We start from the raw sequence: 23099 nt of genomic DNA on the forward strand, positions 1-23099 counted from the left end.
AAAGTTTTACGCATTGGCACCAGACATGATTTAATTGGAAATTCTTATTATTTATTCTATTTTCAAAACATAAGTGCTTTTTGAAAAAGTCTAACATGTCCTTTTAGTACCACACACTTAAAATGAACAAAATACAAGTAGAGTTTTCTTAAAAGTTGCTTTAAAAGTTAAGTATCACTGTATGGGGACCATAATGACACAATTTCGTAAACTCAGAGAAATGCAGCCCTTCGAGTCAGTTCAGGCGAATGAGTGGATCTTTCGCCTGGGGCACTCCAGATATACTCCCTGAGATTGGTGGACACTTACAGCCAGTGAAAAGACAAATAGTTTCAGAACAGGTTGTAAACTTTCTTTAAAAGTGACCAGAAAATAATGTAGTCAGAAAGCTACTTACTGTGTGTTTCCATTTGCTCTGAGAGAAGTGCTGAAAAGGTTGGCTGTACTCTCTTTGTTTCTACTATCTGTATTCTATCACTCTACTATATACTTACTTATTCATTCTATTCATAAGATTGTCACTGGTTCTGCAAGAATTGTTTAGAGTCTCTCATCCCCACCCTCACCATTCCCATTATTGGGGAAAAACCTTAGAAATCCAAGATAAAGGAGGGGGTTGAAGTAGGAAGTTATCTGAGTGCAAACAGGGAAGTTAGCAGTCTCTATGCACAATTCAGAAGAAAGAAAGTTAGGAGAAACATTTGTCAAGCCAGGTTACCTACACATGGGACCAAGGAAGAAGACTGAAAGCTATTCTTCCACCAACCTGTGTGTGTCAATCTGAGTCCACAGTTACACCCCCTCTCTCACATGCAACATTCTTACTCAGTCCATCAAATGTAGATACAGATTGACATACAGACACATCAAAACTGCTTACATTCATAAAAATTCCCATGTATGCTTACACACACACACACACACACGCACGCGCATGCACAAATATGTGTCTTTATAAGAAACAGACATATGCCCACAGATACCATGTATACAGGGATATGTACACTAGAATTAGGAAGTGAAGATATACATGAAAAAGTTTAAGAATAGATGGGGGTGGGGTGTCAGGGAGTTGAGTTGGATGTGGTAGAAAGTAGGTGAGTGAGACAGAGACCAAGAGCACATGAAAAGAATGCTAAGTAGAGCAGCTATAGACTGGACTGCTGAATTTATCTTTGCTGAAGACAGAGGCTTCAAATTATTGTCTGTGTTGTGTATTGGCCCATTTTTCAAAGGCAAGGATTAGGCACATAAGGCTGTCTTCAGGGAACTAAGGCACCGCTGATTCCCTCTCTCTTCCCTATGTATAAGACATTGTCTAGGCATCTTTTCTTCTTTCCCTTCCTCTCTGGAGTTGGGCTCAGGGCTCCATTTCTCTGGGTTATTCTGCATTTTCTGCTGCAAATACATCTCTGAGTACCAACCACCTTTATAAAATGTGATTTCAAGTGTTAGTTCAGAAATTCTTAATTATGCACGCTGCACTTGCATTTTTGGATATTTCACCAAAGCGAGAGAGGCATTATATGTACAGACACAGAGAGGCCAACAGTAGAGACAATGATTCTACACAGAAACAATTTTATCACTCAGTGTGAGGCAACCTGTAAGTAAGGAAGAAAACCATGATCCAGTACTCTCTTTTCCTAAGAAAAGGCACTTAGAATAGGTAATTCTAATTTATGGAAGCATAAATACTTAACAATTTAGAGTTATTCATTTGAAATAATGTCCCAAAGTACCCACCACTCATATACACAATAAAATCACAAATAAGAAAAACCAAGCTTTAGGAATAAGTTATTATTAACACTTGCTCCCCAAACAGGAGTTAGAAAACTATGTTGGTAACAGATCTAGAGAATAAAAACACATGCAAACTTTTATGGATGATGAAAGAAATAAAGCCAGTCGTGACAGGCCTGGTTGAGTGTTCATTATACTCATAAGATTGTCACTTGTTCTGCAAGGTGAGCCTCCAGGTAAGTGTTCACTTCTTCTAAAGTAGTTAGTTTATTGAAAAAGTTCTCTCTTCTTGGGAAGGATGGGACAGAAAGGGGCAGGGTCAGAGTGATTAGGCAATAACACTTTAGTTCCATGCACAATCAACCGAGGCAGGGACCAGCTGTCAAAAGGCTCCCAGAAGCCAGGAACCAAAGCCCTCATTGCATGGCACAGATGCTGTGGGGCAGGAACTCCTGCACGTAGGTGGCGGCTGCCTTGGAGAGGTAGGTCATGGTGCCAAACCTGCCACTGGGTGCACTGTCATACAGAAGAGTACAGATGCCGGATGCGGGATCCTTTGCCAACATGATATCATCTGCGCCGAGGGTTTTCTGTTTGGTTTGTAAGGGTAGAAGAACACAGGTGAAAGGAAAAATTACTAATCCTACTAAGTAAAAACCTGATCAATATAATTCAGAACCTCCTCCCCAACACCAATTAGTTGGGCCCTAGGCTGTTTATCCAGGAAGAAATAGGATTATGGATGAAAGGGTGAATATGAGTTTGTATACAGGCATTTTTCACTAGGTCCCCAAATCATGCAAATTATTTAAAAATTATTAATTGTTTAGAATTTTCCCCATTATGATCAATTTCTAAAAGTTAAATATAATCATTAATCTATTGAGTCATACCTATTAATAGACAAATGTTAACACAAATCACCCTAGTGGAGTTTCGGTCTGACTCCTTCTAGTACTACTAATTTCAGCTTGTATTCTTTTATGCTGCATTTGATCGTGATTTCTTTCTAAGACGACTTAATTCAAATAGACTAAGTTTTCTGAGGCTAGAGGTCTATGCCTAAAAGGGAACACATTTTTAGATACATGGACTGACAGCAATCCAGAATATTTAAAATTAGAATTGTCCTAGAAAAACCTGGATACTTTTCTTTTGCATCTCCTCCCAAGGGCTAACAGAATGAAAACACCAATTATATGTTTTGAAAATTTTCTTATTGCCAACAGTACCTGTCCTTCACTTATGTGCCCTGTTAATACAGGCAACATTTGGGACACTTTCAATAGTTTGTATTTTTGAATGTGGATAATTTCCTGGAAGAAGATTTATTAAGAAAATAAGAAAAATGTAGGAATAAAAGTTTCACTTTTTAAAAAATTTTTTTTTATTATACATTAAGTTCTAGGGTACATGTCCTTTCTTATTTTCCTATAGGTGAGTAGCAAAAGCAAAAGCAAAGCAAAACCAAAACCAAATCTCTTGTCCTTAATAGTTCAGAAAGGACATGCCATCCAATAGTTTCTTATTAGGTCCTTAAAGCTACAAAAAGCATTGTGATCAGAAATTTGAAATATGATGCTAATGGTATGCTTCAAGGCCTTTCAGGGAAAAGCATAAAGCCTCCTGAGTTCCAGGCAACTTTACCCTCTAACACAAACCACAAAACACATGGTAGAAGACAGACGTCTTCCTGCTGTCTACTTCTTTTGCAAACAGAGCTCAGAGCTGCTACAAACGAGGCCCAGAAAAGAAGTATGAGGAGGAGGGCACAAGAAAGTGACCATGGTTCCTCAAAGACCTCTGAATGTCATCAGGTTAGAGTAAAAACATTTCTCTATTGAGAAAACAACAGGTTTGCCTACCTGTTCTTGAAGGAACAAGTCATTGGCAATATGCACTATCTTTTCCACAGCAATGATGCTTCCGATGCTATGAATTTCAATATCTGCCAACATGGTGAGGACAAGGATGGCTTCAACCAACAGCTGGCGGTACTCTGGCTGAGGTACACGATTCAGGACAGACTCCACATGAACAGAGAATTTAATCTCACCTGGAGTCATCTGTGATAGAGAAAAAGAAAATCACTTCCTAAGAGTCCATCATCCAGGAGACATCAATCACCTGCTCTGAAAGGCAGTAAAAACACTGTAGCTGTGAGCATCGATTCAGCCCCCTTCAAAATAATTGAATAAGTAAACTGGTTCAATCTTTTTGGAAGGCAATCTGGCAATGCATAACAAGAGCCATGAGTGTCCATGCCCTCTAACCCATAATCCTATTTCTGAGAGTTCATCCTAAGATAGTAATTCAAAAGAATGAAAGCTCCATATAGAAAAGTACTTATAGTAGCTTTAATCACAAGTGTAAAACTAGAGGTAACCTAAACATGGGAATGGCATATCATGGCATAGCAACTTCATGAGTTTTTACATGACTGTTTATTAAAATCTGATGACTGTAAATAAAGGAAAAACTTGGGTAAAACTTAAAATTGTATATATAACACATAAAAATTAGAATTATGTAAAACATTGTATACTATTAGATTAAAAAGGGCATTAAGAAATGTAAAGTTATTTGGGGGTGAAGGGGATTGAGAAGTATGTTTTGGTAAACTTGTGTTGAGTATATCCTCTAGGGAGGCAATGTAGATTTGGAGTATAAAGACTTGGGTTCAAGTCTTATCTTTGTTAGTTACTAGTTATACAACCTTAGACAATTAATCTCTAAATTTGTTTCTTTATCCATAAATTAGGAATCATAATTCCTTCTTTACCTATTTTACATAATGGTGTTTAAGACCAAATTTAAAAATGTAAAAATCATGTTTGGAGACTCTTAAAGGTACTATTCAGGTATGTATTATTAATTATATGAACATTTCACTCTTGCTTAAATGTAGGGAAAAGACAAATGGGGGACATGGCATTATTGATTAGAGAAAAGGCTTGTAGGCAATAGTGAAGCCCTGAAGCATAGCATTAGCTTTCTGTACCTTTCCCCCAAGATCCTATCTGCAACAACCCCAGCATTTTTGAGAACTTTCTACTATTGAATCTTACTACTTCTATCATGCTAACACTAGCTCCTTTGTTGAATCTGTGTAAAAGCTAGTTTTTATAATTTCTGTGTGATTTGGACAAAAAGGAAAATATAAAAGCATCTGATAATCTGTGTCTGTGGTTCATGGTAATGGTTTTCAACCACGGTTATATATCAGAATCATTCTACAGATTAAAAAAAATACAGATGCTATGCTCACTTCCCATCCCTGGAGATTCTAATCCACTAAATTGGAAATTGGAACCCAGGTTACCCCAACATATAGTTGTAGCTAACAACCACTGGTTTATGTTCTAATGGTCTACAAACATCCTACTAGAGAAAGGTGGGAATGTGAAGGATGGGGCACATGAGAAGTCATGCATTCTTAGATTTCTATCCCTCTGCCTTATCTAACCCTCACAACACTCACATAAGACAGCCTAACTTAAACAACCATTAAAAGAATTTGTCTTCATATAAAGTAATCCATAATTATTCCATAATATTATCTTTCAATTAAAAAATTCTCTTTTCTTCAAATGCATTTCATGTTCAGTTGATTTATAAAAGCATAGATCTATCACTTTGAAAAGTAAGTGATCACTGGAATACTTTAGCCAGAAAAGTTATCCAGTCACATAAATGCGCAAGACAGAGACTCTTACCTCTCTAGTGGTAGAAGAAGGAAGGACAAACCCTTCTACAGAAAGTCCGTGACACTGCAAAACAGAAAATAAACCATGTCACCAAAAACCATATCATCAAGGATAGACTAACAATGTGGTGGCTGTAAGGAGACACTGTATTTCTAAGTGTGCTTCATGTGGTATATGCTGAGTAATCACAGGCCAGCAAGGGGCTCTGCAGTCCAAGTGCCCTTGCCATGGGTTGTGATTCCTAAGTGCCGAGATGCAGGATTTGGACTGTAGGAGACCTAAGGTTTATCCTCTACTTAGGGAAATGGAATGGGTAGGAAACTTCCATCTTTTGGGATAGACTAGTCCCAAATATTCAGAGACTATGCAGAAAGATATCATACTTGGTCCCAGGGCCATCACAACCAGGCCTTTGAAAAAATTTTTAGGCCATAGGAAAAAACTCAAGACATGCATTTATTTATTTACTTATTTTTAGTGAGCAGAAGTTTTTTTTTTTAATCCTTGTATTTTTTTTTATTATTATACTTTAAGTTCTAGGGTACATGTGCACAACATGCAGGTTGGTTACATATGTATACATGTGCCATTTTGGTGTGCTGCACCCGTTAACTTGTCATTTACTTTAGGTATGGCTCATAATGCTCTCCCTCCCCCCTCTCCCCACCCCACGACAGATCCCAGTGTGTGATGTTCCCCACCCTGTGTCCAAGTGTTCTCATTGTTCAATTCCCACCTATGAGTGAGAACATGTGGTGTTTGGTTTTCTGTCCTTGCGATAGGGTTTGGTGAGCAAAAATTTTATTTACACGTTGTATCCATAAGCAGATATATATATTCTTATACAATTAATTTCGAAAAATGTGTAAGAAATTACTATAATTTGTTAATAAACCAAAACACATACTAAAATCAAGGGATTTTAGGTAATTCATTTTGTGGTGTTCTCAGTACAAATGGTACACACCTGATTTGAAATACATAAAAAGTATAAACTACAGCAGTCCAAAATGCAAGTATTAATTTCATGGCACACCAACAGCTATGAAATTTGTTTAACCCAACATGTATGCTTATCACAACATTCTATAAGAATTTTTCATCTGTGAATGTAGAGTTTGGATCACTTTTCAGAAATGGCAAGTATGCATTTTGCCATGTTACGATTAATAAAAAGGATGTTTATTAGAAACCTTGGGTCTCCATTCCAAGATGGCCAAATAGGAACAGCTCTGGTCTGCAGCTCCCAGCGTGATCAACACAGAAGATGGGTGATTTCTGCATTTCCAACTGAGGTACCTGGTTCATCTCATTGGGACTGGTTGGACACTGGGTGCAGTCCACAGAGGGAAAGCCAAAACAGGGCGGGGCATTGCCTCACCCGGGAAGCACAAGGGGTTGTGGGATTTCCCTTTCCTAGCCAAGGGGAGCCGTGACAGACTGTACCTGGAAAAATCAAGACATTCCCACCCAAATACTGTGCTTTTCCAATGGTCTTAGCAAATGGCAGACCAGGAGATTATATCCCGTGCCTGGTTCGGCAGGTCTCATGCCCACCAAGCCTTGCTCACGGCTAGCCCAGCAGTCTGAGATCGAACTGTAAGGCGGCAGCCTGGCTGGGGAAGGGGCGTCCACCATTGCTGAGGCGTGAGTAGGTAAACGAAGCTGCCAGGGAAGCTGGAACTGGGTGGAGCCCACCTCAGCTCAGCAAGTCCTGTTGCCTCTGTATATTCCACCTCTGGGGGCAGGGCATAGCTGAATAAAAGGCAGCAGACAGCTTCTGCAGACTTGAAAGTCCCTGTCTGACAGCTCTCAAGAGAGCAGTGGTTCTCCCAGCATGGTGTTTGAGCTCTGAGAAAGGACAGACTGCCTCCTCAAGTGGGTCCCTGACCCCCACGGGTAGCCTAACTGGGAGACACCTCCTAGTAGGGGTTGAGTGACACCTCATATAGGCAGGTGCCCCCAAGACGAACCTTCCAGAGGAAGGATCAGGCAGCAGTATTTGCTGTTCTGCAGCCTCTGCTGGTGATAACCAGCCAAACAGGGTCTGGAGTGGACCTCCTGCAAACTCTAACAGACCTGCAGCCGAGGGACCTGACTGTTAGAAGGAAAACTAACAAACAGAAAGGAATAGCATCAACATCAACAGAAAGGACATCCACACCAAAACCCCATCTGTAGGTCACCAACATCAAAGACCAAAGGTAGATAAAACCACAAAGATGGGGAGAAACCAGAGCAGAAAAGCTGAAAATTCTAAAAACCAGAGCGCTTCTTCTCCTCCAAAGGATCGCAGCTCCTCACCAGCAATGGAACAAAGCTGGATGGAGAATGACTCTGAAGAGCTGACAGAAGTAGGCTTCAGTACCTGAAAGTGACAGGGAGAATGGAACCAAGTTGGAAAACACTCTTAAGGATATTATCCAGCAGAACTTCCCCAACCTAGCAAGGCAGGCCAACATTCAAATTCAGGAAATACAGAGAACGCCACAAAGATACTCCTCGAGAAGAGCAACTCCAAGACACATAATTGTCAGATTCACCAAGGTTGAAATGAAGGAAAAAATGTTAAGGGCAGCCAGAGAGAAAGGTTGGGTTACCCACAAAGGGAAGCCCACCAGACTAACAGCGGATGTCTCGGCAGAAACTCTACTAGTGAGAAGAGAGTGGGGGCCAATATTCAACATTCTTAAAGAAAATAAATTTCAACCCAGAATTTCATATCCAGCCATACTAAGCTTCATAAGTGAAGAAGAAATAAAATCCTTTACAAATAAACAAATGCTGACAGATTTTGTCACCACCAGGCCTGCCTTACAAGAGCTCCTGAAGGAAGCAATAAACATGGAAAGGAACAACCAGTACCAGCCACTGCAAAAATATGCCAAACTGTAAAGACTATCAATGCTAGAAAGAAACAGCATCAACTAACAAGCAAAATAACTAGCTAACATTATAATGACAGGATCAAATTCACACATAACTATATTAACCTTAATGTAAATGGGCTAAATGCTCCAATTAAAAGACACACACTGGCAAATTGGATAAGGAGTCAAGACCCATCAGTGTGCTGTATTCAGGAAACCCATCTGACGTGCAGAGACACACATAGGCTCAAAATAAAGGGATGGAAAAAGATCTGCCAAGCAAACGGAAAGCAAAAAAAAAAGTAGGGGTTGCAATCCTAGTCTCTGATAAAACAGACTTCAAACCACCAAAGATCAAAAGAGACAAAGAAGGCCATTACATAATGGTAAAGGGATCAATTCAACAAGAAGAGCTAACTATCCTTAATATATATGCACCCAATACAGGAGCACCCAGATTCATAAAGCAAGTCCTTAGAGACCTACAAAGAGACTCAGACTCCCATACAATAATGGGAGACTTTAACATCCCACTGTCAATATTAGACATATCAATGAGACAGAAGGTTAACAAGGATATCCAGGACTTAAACTCAGCTCTGCACCAAGCAGACCTAATAGACATCTACAGAACTCTCCACCCCAAACCAACGGAATATACATTCTTCTCAGCACCACATCACACTTATTCCAAAATTGACCACATAGTTGGAAGTAGAGCACTTCTCAGCAAATGTAAAAGAACAGAAATCACAACAAACTGTCTCTCAGACCACAGTGCAACCAAATTAGAACTCAGGATTAAGAAACTAACTCAAAACGGCACAACTACATGGAAACTGAACAACCTGCTCCTGAATGACTACTAGGTAAACAACAAAATGAAGGCAGAAAGAAAGATGCTGTTTGAAACCAATGGGAACAAAGACACAAAGTACCAGAATCTCTGGGACACACTTAAAGCAGTGTGTAGAGGGAAATTTATAGCACTAAATGCCCACAAGAGAAAGCAGGAAAGATCTAAAATCGACACTGAAACATCACAATTAAAAGAACTAGAGAAGCAAGAGTAAACAAATTCACAAGCTAGCAGTAGACAAGAAATAACTAAGATCAGAGCAGAACTGAAGGAGATAGAGACACAAAAAACCCTTCAAAAGATCAACGAATCCAGGAGCTGTTTTTTTGAAAAGATCAATAAAATTGATAGACCACTAGCAAGACTAATAAAGAAGAAAAGAGAGAAGAATCAAATAGACACAATAAAAAATGATAAAGGGGATATCACCACCGATCCCACAGAAATACAAAATACCATCAGAGAATACTATGAACACCTCTGTGCAAATAAACTAGAAAATCTAGAAGAAATGGATAAATTCCTGGACATATACACCCTCCCAAGATGAAACCAGGAAGAAACTGAATCTCTGAATAGACCAATAACAGGCTCTGAAATTGAGGCAATAATTAATAGCCTACCAACCAAAAAAAAGTCCAGGACCAGATGGATGCACAGCCAAATTCTACCAGGGGTATAAAGAGGAGCTGGTACCATTCCTTCTGAAACTATTCCAATCAATAGGAAAAGAGGGAATCCTCCCTAACTCATTTTATGAGGCCAACGTCATCCTGATACCAAAGCCTGGCAGAGCACAACAAAAAAAGAGAATGTTAGACCGATATGCCTGATGAACATCGATGCGAAAATCCTCAATAAAATACTGGCAAACCAAATCCAGCAGGACATCAAAAAGCTTATCCACCATGATCAAGTCAGCTTCATCCCTAGGATGCAGGGCTGCTTCAACATACGCAAATCAATAAAGGTAATCCATCACATAAATAGAACCATTGACAAAAACCACATTATTACCTCAATAGATGCAGAAAAGGCTTTTGACAAAATTCAACAGCCCTTCATGATAAAAACTCTCAATAAGCTAGGTATTGATGGAACATATCTCAAAATAATGAGAGCTATTTATGACAAACCCACAGCCAATATCATACTGAATGGGCAAAAATTGGAAGCATTCCCTTTCAAAACTGGCACAAGACAGGGATGCCCTCTCTCACCACTCCTATTCAACATAGTATTGGAAGTTCTGGCCAGGGCAATCAGGCAGGAGAAAGAAATAAAGGGTATTCAATTAGGAAAAGAGGAAGTCAAATTGTCCCTGTTTGCAGATGACATGATTGTATATTTAGAAAACCCCATCGTCTCAGCTCAAAATCCCCTTAAGCTGATAAGCAACTTCAGCAAAATCTCAGGATACAAAATCAATGTGCAAAAATCACGAGCATTCCTATACACTAATAATAGACAAACAGAGATCCAAATCATGAGTGAACTCCCATTCTTGATTGCTACAAAGAGAATAAAATACCTAGGAATACAACATAAAAGGGATGTGAAGGACCCCTTCAAGGAGAACTACAAACCACTGCTCAACAAAATAAAAGAGGACACAAACAAATGGAAGAACATTCCCTGCTCATGGATAGGAAGAATCAATATCATGAAAATGGCCATACTGCTCAAGATAATTTATAGATTCAATATCATCCCCATCAAGCTACCAATGACTTTCTTCAAAGAACTGGAAAAAACTGCTTTGAAGTTCATATGGAACCAAAAAAGAGCCCACATTGCCAAGTCAATCCTAAGAAAAAGGACAAAGCTGGAGGCATCATGCTACCTGACTTCAAACTATACTACAAGGCTACAGTAACCAAAACAGCATGGTACTGGTACCAAAACAGAGATATAGACCAATGGAAAAGAACAGAGCCCTCAGAAATAACACCGCACACCTACAACCATCTGATCTTTGACAAATCTGACAAAAACAAGCAATGGGGGAAGGATTCCCTATTTAATAAATGGTGCTGGGAAAACTGTCTAGCCATATGTAGAAAGCTGAAACTGGATCCCTTCCTTACACCTTATACAAAAATTGATTCAAGATGGATTAAAGACTTAAATGTTAGACCTAAAACCATAAAAACCCTAGAAGAAAACCTAGGCAATACCATTTAGGACATAGGCATGGGCAAGGACTTCATGACTAAAACACCAAAAGCAATGGCAACAAAAGCCAAAATTGACAAATGGGATCTAATTAAACTAAAGAGCTTCTGCACAGCAAAAGAAACTACCATCAGAGTGAACAGGCAACCTACAGAATGGGAGAAAATTTTTGCAATCTACCCATCTGACAAAGGGCTAATATCCAGAATCTACAAAGAACTTAAACAAATTTACAAGAAAAAAAAAAAAAAAAACCATCAAAAAGTGGGCAAAGGATATGAACAGACACTTCTCAAAAGAAGACATTTATGCAGCCAACAGACACGAAAAAATGCTCATCATCACTGGTCATCAGAGAAATGGAAATCAAAACCCCAGTGAGATACCATCTCACACCAGTTAGAATGGTGATCATTAAAAAGTCAGGAAACAACAGGTGCTGGAGAGGATGTGGAGAAACAGGAATGCTTTTACACGGTTGGTGGGACTGTAAACTAGTTCAATCATTGTGTGGAAGACAGTGTGGCGATTCCTCAAGGATCTAGATCTAGAAATACAATTTGACCCAGCAATCCCATTACTGGGTATATACCCAAAGTATTATAAATCATGCTACTATAAAGACACATGCACACGTATGTTTACTGTGGCACTATTCACAATAGCAAAGACTTGGAACCAACCCAAATGTCCACCAATGATAGACTAGTTTAAGAAAATATGGCACATATACACCATGAAATAGTATGCAGCCATAAAAAAGGATGAGTTCATGTCCTTTGCAGGGACATGGATGAAGCTGGAAACCATCATTCTCAGCAAACTATCACAAGGACAGAAAACCAAACACGACATGTTCTCACTCATAGGTGGGAATTGAACAATGAGAACACTTGGTCACAGGGTGGGGAACATCATACACCAGGGCCTGTCATGGGGTGGGGGTCGGGGGGAGGGATAGCACTGGAAGAAATACCTAATGTAAATGATGGGTTGATGGGTGCAGTGGGCCAGCATAGCACATGTATACCTATGTAACGAGCCTGCACATTGTGCTTGTGTACCCTAGAACTTAAAGTATAGTAATAATAAAAAAATTTTTTAAAAAACCTTTACAGAATTTAAAGAGTATTCATGCAAATCAAATTTGTCGTTCCTAGCACACCAATACTTTTAGAATTTTAAAGTCATTTATAGAACTGGCTGTTGTTCCTTATTACAGTATTCAACAAAGCTATCTGTCACTGGGTATAACTCTAAGTATCTTTATAACAATGCTTTCAGAAATGCCAATTTTAATTACTGTACATTGCATGTTGTATATGACAGATATTGGTTTATGAATGATTCAAAATAATATATTTTCATTTAAATTTTAAGTGCTTTTCTCTGAATATGAAGTCTTAATCTGAAAATGAAATCAAGACATGCATTTATCAGACATGTATCATTACTACATTTTCTAGTTAAGCATCCCATCCCCCCATAAATACTCTTAGCCTGCTCTTGTTTTTCCATAGTACTTATTGTCTTTTAACATTCTAGATACTTCGCGTATTTACTGTTTATTATTTATAATTTGTTTCTCCCTAGTAGAATAAGTTCAAGGAGAATGAAGATTATTATCTGTTTTGTTCTTTGCTGTATGAGCACATAGAACATTGCCATAATCCATGCATAACTGAAGAGATAAAATTATATTTATCACCATTGTGCTATAGAAGTTAGCTGCAAAAAAAAAGCAAGTTCTCAGTACTCTTCAAAAGGAAGATTGCCAGAGCCCATAGTCTGAGGAATCAACTTTTACCTTTCCAAAAGATCACCTGATTCTGTCCTTGGAAGAATATCAGTGCCCAGAGGGGAAAAAACATAACTAAAGGGTTTGAAGTCCTGGATGAAGTGAACTTCAGGTCCTTATTAAAGCCAATGAAGTAGAAAGTGGCACCTAAGACACTATGAATGAGACCTATGCATGAGCACAATAGTCTACTTGGCCCTCTAAAACTGTCAACACCATAATAGTGTGACATGCCCTTAAATTTCTTTGGCCAAATAGGCCTTCAAAAAAAAAAAAAAATGTTGGTCACATCAAAGAGTCTCTGAACTATTACCATCATTATGACTTTGCATTTATTTAGTAATTTTCATCCAAGAAAAAATATAGGTAAGAGCTCCTAACACAAACTCCCCAAGTACTGCATTTGTTTTACTCTACTGATACTTGGTTATGAATAGCACGTTGCTACAAATAACATTTACAACCCTCCACAGCTACATAGAAAGTTAGCTCTTTAGTACCAAATTCATTTGATTAGCAGCAAATGTATTACAATGTCCAACTGTGGCCAAAAGCAGAGAAGTGATGATTTTAAAAGTCCAATTTAGAAACAAGACTACGGCAACAATAATAGAAAGAGATTAAATTATTAATAATGCCACAATAACAAATCAACTGTTTCATTTTTATGTTTTCTTCTTGGTTTCATCTATATGAGTTATGACTTTTACATAATTGCAGTGATTATATTACAGTCATGTCATATCCCTGCCAAGGAGACTGAGAATTTCAAGGGGGAAAAATGAGACATCAATAATGTATTATGCCTCACCTTCTGCAAAACTTTCCATACTTTTTGATAAAATCCAACTGGGACTCTATTCAGTGCCCCATCCAGCCTTCTTCGGCGTTGCCACTGACCTTGACGACTATCTTTAGGTGACTGCTGATCATATGCACCAGGAAAGGACCCACTACTTGGAGTCACAGAGGTTCCAGGTGACTTGGAAGAGGAGAGGAAGGAACATCAGTCAAAAGTTATCTCTGTTTCTATGATAAAGTCTTTGAACTTTATAGTGAACAATAAACATACTCTGCAGAATTATAAACCAAATATTAAGTGGAGCAGCAAAGATCAAGAGGTTATAGAGAAGCTAGTAGACTTATATGTAGCTAGCAGTGCTGTATGTTGGTATAATCCTTTTTGAAAGCAATCTGGTGATACATGAGAAGAGCCATAAAAATACTGATGATATGGGACATTCTTAGCTGTCTCTTTACCTGATTATCTCTGTTAAACTTCTAGCTGGTCCCTGGTTTAGTTTGTTGCTCTCATGGGCCATAAGACGAGCCATAATAAATTTAAAATAGAAATCATACAAAGTATGTTCTCTAATCACAACATAATTAGAAGTCAGTAACAGAAAGAAATTAAGGAAATTTACAAATATGTGGAAATTAAACAACACACTTCTAAATAATAAATGCATTAAGAAAAAATCACTAGCAAAATTAGAAAATAATGAAATGAATGAAAACAAAAGCACAACATAGCAAAACTTACGGGATGCAGCTAAAACAGCGCTTAATGAACAATTTATGTTATAAATGCCTGTATTAAAGAAAGGATAAATATCTCAAATCAATAAACAAACTTTCCACTTTAAGAAAGAAGAGCAAACTAAATTGAAAGCAAGCAGAAGGAAGGAAATAATAAGGATTAGAGTGGAAAGAAATGAAATAGAGTCTAGAAACACAATAGGGAAAGCATATGAACTCCCAATATTTTCCTATGAAAATATCAACAAAATAGACAAAGCTTTAGCTAGAAGGACCAAGAAAAAAAGAGTAAATAAAGACATCAATTCTGACCTTCAGAAAGAAAAAGGATTATGAGGACATACCATCCACAGCCATATGCTGACAAATTACATAATCTCAATGAAACAGACAAATTCCTAGAAAGACACAAACTACCCAAACCAACTCAAAAAGAATGAGAACATCTTAATAGACCTATTACAAACAAATATATCAAATTAGTAAGTACAAAACTTCCTACAAAGTATGGGTGCTTGGCTCGTGGTGCATGGGCATATGGCTCGTGCCTGTATTCCCAGCTAGTTGGGAGGCTGAGGCGGAAGGATTGCATGAGTCCCAGAGTTTGAGACCAGCTTGGGTAATATCTTTAGACCCTGTCCCAAACGAACAAACAAACAAATAAACAAATGTTCCCACATAGTAGTAAAGCCCATGCACAGATGGGTTAACTGGTTAATTCTACAAAACATTTAAAGAGGAATTAATAATACTAACTCTTCACAACCTCTTCCAAAAAAGAGAAGGGAACATTTCCCAACTCATTCTATGAGGCCAATATTACCCAGATACAAAATCAGACAAGGATGTTACTAGAAAACTACAGTTTAATATCCTTTATGAATATAGATGCAAAAATCCTCCACGAAACACTAGAAAACCAAATTCAGTGATATACTAAAAGGATTATACAACATGAAGTGGAACTTACTCCAGAAATTCAAGGCTGTTTTAACATCTGAACATCAATTAATGTAATACACTACATCAATATAATAAAAGTTAAGAAACACATCATCTTAATAGATACAGAAAAAAACACGTAACAAAATTCAACACATCGTCATGATAAAAACACTCAACAAACTAGGAACAGAAAGGAACTTCCTCAATCTAATAAATGTTTAGACTTTTTTCCTACAACAACCCACAGCTAACATCATAATGAGTGGTTGAAGACTGAAGCTTTCCCCCCGAAGATCAGAACAAGACAAGGATGCCCACTCTTATCACTTCTATTCAACATTTTACGGGAGGCTTGAGCCAGGGAGATTAAGTAAGAAAAGAAATAAAAGGCATCCAGATTGGAATGGAAGAAGTAAAAACTATGTGCAGATGACATGATCTTGTATGTAGAAAGTTCTAAGGAATTCACTAACAAGCAACTACAACTAATAAATGAGTTCAGTAAAGTTTCATGATATAAGATCAATAACAAAAATCAATTATATTTTACTTGAGTAGACATTTCACCAAAGATGATATAAAAATAGCTACCACACACATGTGAAGATGCTCAACATCCCTAATCATCATGGAAATGCAAATCAAACCACAATGAGCTATCACCTCACACCTATTAGGATGCCCATGGTTAAAAAAACACCCAAAGGTAACACGTATTGGTGAGAATGTGAAGAAATTAGGACCCTTGTACACTGTTGCTGGGAATGTAAAATGGTACAGCCACTATAGAACACATTATGGAGGTTCCTCAAAAATGAAAAATAGAACTACCATATGATTCAGCAATCCCACTTCTGGATATGTATCCAAAAGAATTGAAATCAGAATCTTGCAGAGACATTTGCATGCCCATGTTCAATGCAGCATTATTTACAATCGTCAAGATATGAAAACAACCTAAATGTATATCAACAACTGAATGGCAAAAGAAAATGTGGTAATACATAAAATGGAATATTATTCAGCCTTTAAAAAAGGAAATTTTGCAAAATATGACAGTGTGGATGAACCTGGAGGACACTATGCTATGAGAAATAAGCCAGTCACAGAAGAACAAATTCTGTATGATTCCAGTTGTGTAATGTATCTGAAACAGCCAGATTCTTAGAAGCAGAGAGTAGAACGGTAGTTGTCAGGGGCTGGGTAGAGGGGAAAATGGGAACTTGCTATTCAATGGGTAAAAAGTTTCAGTTATATAAGATGAAAATGTTCTAGAGATCTACTGTATAACATCAAGCCTATAGTTAATGATACTGTACTGTACACTTAAAAAAATTTTTAAAGAGTAGATCTCACATTACATGTCTTACTATAATAAAAAAAATCAACTGAATTTGTAAACAACAGCAATCAACAATATTAAAATAAAATTAAGAATACAATTCCATTTAAAACAACATTAAGAATAATAAAATATGTAGGAATAAATTTAACAAAAGAAGTCCAAAACAAATACTCTGAAAACTATAAAACATGTTGAAAGAAATTAAAGACCTAAATAAATTGAAATATAGTCCCATGTTCATGGGTCAGAAGACTTAACATTATTAAGATGGCAAAATTTCAAAAACTGATCTACAGACTGAACACAATCTCTATCAACATACCAGCTGGGATCTTTGCAGAAATTGACAAGCTGATCCTAACATTCATATTTAAAAAGAAGACTGAAGTCGGAGAGCTCACACTTCCTGATTTCAAAATTTGCTCTAAAGCTATCAAAACTACAAAACTATCAAAACTGTGTCATACTGGTATAGAATAGACATGTAGATCTATGGAATTGAACAGGGAGTTCAAAAATAAACCGTTGTATTTTGGTCAACTAATTTTCAACAAGGATGCCAAGATAATTAAATGAGGGATAAATAGCCTTTTCAACTAATGGTGCTGGAACAGTGACATCCACATGCAAAAGAATGAAGTTGAACTCTCTACCTTATACCACACACAAAAATTAAGCCCACTGTGCAGAAAAGAGTTAAGACAGTAGGCCAGAACTGCTATTCTTGGAAAGGCCTGCTTACAAGGCTGGCATTTGGAAACTTAGAAACTTGGATTCTGGGAGAGTTCTCACCATTCCCAGAACTAGTAACAGTGACTTACCACACCTAATCTCTACAAACACTATGGTTTATGTTGAACATTTGCTTTCTTTCTGGGAGTCCAGAGTTTTGGTACATGCCAGACAGAGGTTGTTTATGGACCAGCCCTCAACAAGAACAATGGGTGCTGAGTCTTTAATGAGCTTCCTTGGCTGGCAATGACATCTTGTCACAACTCATTGCTGGGTGACTCCACTGACAGAGTACTCTGGAAGCTTGTGTCTGTTTTCCCCAGACTTTGACCAATGACTCTTTTACATTTTTTTTTTTTAACTTTTGTAGGTACGTAGTAGGTTTATATATTTATGAGGTATGAGACACTTTATTACAGGCATACAATGCATAATAACCACATCAGGGTAAATGGGGTATCCATTATCTCAAGCATTTATCCTTCCTTTGTGTTACAAACAACCTAATTACACGTTTTATTATTTTAAAATGTACAATAAATTATTGTTGACTGTAGTTTGCACTATGCCCAATGCATCTTGTACCCTTTTGGTGTAATAAACCGTAGCAGTGAGTATGACTATATGCTGAGTCCTATGAGTCCTCCTAGTGAATCATTAAATCTGAGGGTGATCTTGGGGACCCCTCCATACATAATCATAGACCTAAATATAACAGCTAACTCTATAAAACCCTTAGAACACAAATAGGAATAAATCTTTGTGACCTTGGGTTAGGCAAAGCCTTCTTAGATATGACACCAAAAACATCATGAGTAACAAAAGAAAAATAGACAATCTGGACTTTGTCGAAATTAAAAACTTTTGTTGTTCAAAGAATACCATTAAGAGAGTAAAAAGACAACCCACGGGATGGGAGAAAATATTTGCAAATTACATATCTTAAAAGGGACTTATATCCAGAATATATAAAGAATCCTTGCAACTCAACAATAAAAAGACAAAAAAAAAAAATTAAAATAGGCACAAATGTGAACTGACATTTCTCTAAAGAAGATAAACAAATGGCCACTGGGCACGAGAAAAGATGCTCATTATCATTAGCTATTAGGGAAATGCAAATCAAAACCACAATGAGATACCAGTTCACACCCACCAGGATGGCTATAATAAAAAAGATAGACAATTGTAAGGGTTGGTGAAGATGTGAAGAAATTGGAACTCTCATACATTGCTGGTGGGAATGTAAAATGGTACAGCCAGTTTGGACATGTCTGGCAGTTCTTCAGAATGTGAAACATAGTTACCATATGACCCAGCACTTCCACTCCTAGATATATATCCAAAAGAAGTGAAAACATTTGTCCATACAAAAACTTGTACATGAAAGTTCATTGTAGAATTATTCATAGTAGCCAAAAAGTGGAAACAATCCAGGTATCCATCAACTGATGAATGGATAAATGTGGTACATTAATTTAATAGGGTATTATTCACCAATGAAAAAAATAAACTTTTGATACATGCTAAAACATAATGAACTTTGAAACAATTATACTAAGTAAAGGATAAAATACATTGGGCAAAGTGGTTAACAGTTTAAATTCAGAAATAAATATAAGATAGAAGATAACAGAAATACTTTCTGAGAAAATAACTTTTCACATTTTAATTTGGGCCAAATGCCTAAATCACCAACCAATGCAATGTAAAAGAGAAAAGAGTCCCCAAACATTTCTATTGGCAAGTGATTATCGCACTGATCTGTTGAGTAGATGAACTGCCATTTAATTCATCTTCACTGTCATGTTTATACCACCAAGATTCTAGGCTGTTGATTGTGAGGTCAAACCAGAAAGGGTATAGATCTGATAAAGTACAATTCAGACTGTTTTCCAAAGCCAAATATCAATCATTTTGAGTTTTTAAATTTTCTTCTATACCCCTGTCCTATGTTAATGTGGATATGATAGAGTTGGCCAAGTCTTATTAGTTCATTACAGGGTATTTGATTAACCAAAATACTTATATTGTTTCCAATAATTTTCCATTTTTTGTTTGGTTATTGTCTAGTCTAAATCTCTTCAGCTTGAGAAATCTGAAATCACAGGCCATTATGCGTCTTTGATTTGAATCAAATAAATTTAATTAGAGGTCAGTCTTCCTAAATTGTAAGCTTCATGAGGGCAAGGACCACATCCATTTTGTTCACAGTACCTGGCACAAAACTGGCACTCAATATTTACTAAATGAATTCATAATCAGAAGAACAGCTAACCCAGTGGTTTTCAAACTTAAAAATTCAGCAGAATCATATAAATAAAACAGATTACTGGGCCTCATCCCCAGTCTTTCTGACTCAGTGTACTCAGGGTGGGACCAAGAATTTATACTTAACCAATAATTGAATTTTGTTTTCTGAAATCAAAAAGAGGTTGGAGTTGAACTCCTTTCCCTACCTTATTGGAAAATAAATGAAAAGATTCACCCCATATATGAAATTGCTGTATACTTACTTTAATTCTTGATTAATTTTGTTTTTCTTTTTAGTCAACCAGTATATGCCATGATTTATATAAGTGCATATTCAAAGCACATGTGAATGGCATGTATGAGAAGATCATAGCAGTTACCAGAAAAGATGGTGACATTAAATCTATACCCAGGGGATGACCACCATTGGACTATATGAGAACAAATTGAGAAAATAAAATTTTAAAACTATGAGGCCAGGAAACAATTATTTGTACTTTTACGTCACTAGTGGAGTTAAAATACAGACTATTTCAGTGTGTAGTCAGCACAAAATCATTAAAAAGCTGATGAAATAGCTTTACTCTAGAAGCCATGGTGAAGGGAAAAGAAATAAAAATACCCTTATAATGTTTTTTTTCCATAATGAGAAAAGAGGGCATTTTCGAGTGATAGGGAAAAAATAGCTTAGAACAATACAAAATACCAGACAGGCAGGTGAGGATGGAAGTTAATATTTAGAAATAAGAAAGTAATGCAAATTTAGGACTCTCAATCCTCTAAATTACAGTCCTAGTGATTTTGTCTCCCTTGAAAACCTGTAGGTAGTGAATGTGTAGAAAAAACTTAAATGATGTAGTTGGGTAGGTCAAGTCTCAATATCATATTAATCTAGCTGGGAACATGTACTTCAAGTTGTAAATATATAATGAACTTAAAAGTAATACTGAGTGACAATCAACAATTATAAAATGTTTATCCAATAACTCTCAACCAAATCAAAGATTATTTACTAATAATGCCAGTGTAACTAACTATTCAGTACTGAATGTAGTTCTTTCACGTTTCAAATAGGAAAATGTTCAGATTATTCAAATTATTTGAGAAAACTGTGAAGTGAACACAAGGCCCTTTTCATACTTATTCTCCATTTTCATACTTATTCTTGCATAAATGTAAACGCTATAGGGTATTTGATGGGTGTACTCAAGTTACCTCAAATTAAGCTTCAAGCATTGGCTCATTGTCTTTCTAAAGGGTTTCTAATTTCTTTTAAAAAAACCAAATAGTAAGGTGGTGTCATGCCTTAGTCCCAGCCATTCTGGAAACTGAGGTAGAAGGAGTGCATGAATCCAGGATTTTGTGCCTGTGAATAGCCACTGCACTCCAGCCTGGACAACACAGTGAGACCCCAGTGCTAAAAAAAACTTTAAAAAAAGAAACAAAAACTAAAAATAAAACTTCAAACTTCCATTTCACCTCTCCTCTTCTGGAGGTGTTTCTATACTGCAAGCTATCATAATTCTATTCTGAAAATAGGAGTAGTAGTTTTAAGTAGTTTTAAGCTTTTCATAAAATGTGCTTCTAGGAGAGGCCAAATCAGTAATTTCTCAACTTGGAGATCTTGAAACCACATGACTTCCTAGAGTTTTAAAAATAAGCTATGGAAGCTTCTGTTAACTATTTCCTTGTATAATGCAACCACTCTCTATACTCACCTGCAGGAAAAATTAAGAGACTACAACATGGTATTTAGTGACTCCCACTATCTCCCAGACTGATTTAGATGTTCCTCCCTCTACGTGTCCACAACACCTTTTGTATATCTTGTTAAAGAAAAAATTATTCAATGATACTTGTTAAAGCACGGTAAGGAAGACTTTATTCAGGACCATTGTTAATAGGTACAGAACCATTGCAACGAGATCTTGCAGTAAGGGAGAAAGATTGGGCTCCCCTCTGAATACAACATAAGCAAGTGGGAATTTATAGCCAAGGGGTGGAAAATTACTAAGAGAGAAACATCAGAGGGTAGGGAGGATTCTGGCTAAACCATTCTAACAGGATTTTTGCTGAAGACAGGCCAGGGTGACTGGACATCACCTGAGGGTGGTAGAAGATGGGCAGCCTGATCAGATATCAAGGATGATAAGATATCGAGGATAGGGGTTTCTGGCTAAACTGACTTAGCAGGGTTCTCTTGCTAAAGCTGGATTTTACAAGAAAGTGCACAAATGGGCCTAGGAAAAGGTTCAGAAGCCAACCTAAGCTCTGGCCAAGCAAAAACTCTTTGCTTGAAGTCTACGTCTTGTTTTATAAAGAAAATTAATTCCAAAATTACATCAGTCCTAATAATAGAAACACAGGGTTTCAAGTTCTTGTTATCAGATGCAAGTTACTTTCCTTCTAAAAGTAGCAAATTACTTTGGTCCAGAAAAAAGAAAGCTGTCTGCAAAATGACTGTTATAAAGGCAATTCAAACAATCTACTCCAAGACTTGTTATCTTATTTGTAAAAAGGCCATGAGCTCATGCATGTTATATAGAACTAAAGGTAAGTTAAACCATGTTAAATGATCCCTAGTTGTTTCACCTGACTCTCAGCTGAGATTGACAGTCTACGAAATTCCACCTGAAAAATAAATGGCTCAAATTAAACTCAGAATGTGAAACAAAATAAATGACCCAACAAAGTCTGATTCCAAAGGAATGTTCTTAAACGTGGCAATATCCCAGCTAATCTCCCAAGTAGTATCTTACCTGCTTTATCTCACTTTTTAACTGCATGATCCCAGTTCGTTCTGTTTTGGTTGCTCCAACAGCACCAATCTCGTGGATAGAAATAGCAGGACTGACATTTGAATCAGTGGGACGAACTACATAGTATGAGAGATTACAGAGAAAGAGAGAGGATAATAAGGTTCAATTTCTTCCCCATCACATTTAAAAAAAAAACTTTCATATATATCCTTATTTTTAACTTAATTTAAAAACGATAACCTTGCTATTTGAAATGTGGTCCACGGACCAGCAGCATCAGTACCACCTAGAAGCTTGTTAGTAGAATCTCAGGTCCCACCCCAGATCTACTGAATCAAAATGTGCATTTTAGCAAGATCCCCCGCTTGAAA

The 23099-nt window shown here is 37.1% G+C and overlaps 1 protein-coding gene across 7 annotated transcripts in view; it reads right to left on the bottom strand.

Annotated features, from left to right (window-relative positions):
* Window position 1: 1 nt before the first annotated feature.
* Window positions 2–23099, bottom strand: part of PHKA1 (phosphorylase kinase regulatory subunit alpha 1) — a 141855-nt gene continuing 118757 nt past the window's right edge. For 2 of the 7 annotated variants that reach the window (XM_030934106.1, XM_030934102.1), the window contains 6 exons: window positions 22729–22844; window positions 22562–22600; window positions 13967–14137; window positions 5463–5516; window positions 3612–3812; window positions 2–2336 (listed from right to left, as the gene is read on the bottom strand). In XM_030934106.1, coding sequence (XP_030789966.1) covers window positions 2163–2336; window positions 3612–3812; window positions 5463–5516; window positions 13967–14137; window positions 22562–22600; window positions 22729–22844 — 755 coding nt within the window. In that variant the 3' untranslated portion in view covers window positions 2–2162. The remainder of the gene's footprint in view (window positions 2337–3611; window positions 3813–5462; window positions 5517–13966; window positions 14138–22561; window positions 22601–22728; window positions 22845–23099) is intronic. The other 5 variants (XM_030934108.1, XM_030934104.1, XM_030934103.1 and 2 more) reach the window with 4 other exon arrangements.

Source organism: Rhinopithecus roxellana, chromosome 7 (genome assembly GCF_007565055.1).
Source record: "Rhinopithecus roxellana isolate Shanxi Qingling chromosome 7, ASM756505v1, whole genome shotgun sequence".
NCBI classification, from domain to species: Eukaryota; Metazoa; Chordata; class Mammalia; order Primates; family Cercopithecidae; genus Rhinopithecus; species Rhinopithecus roxellana.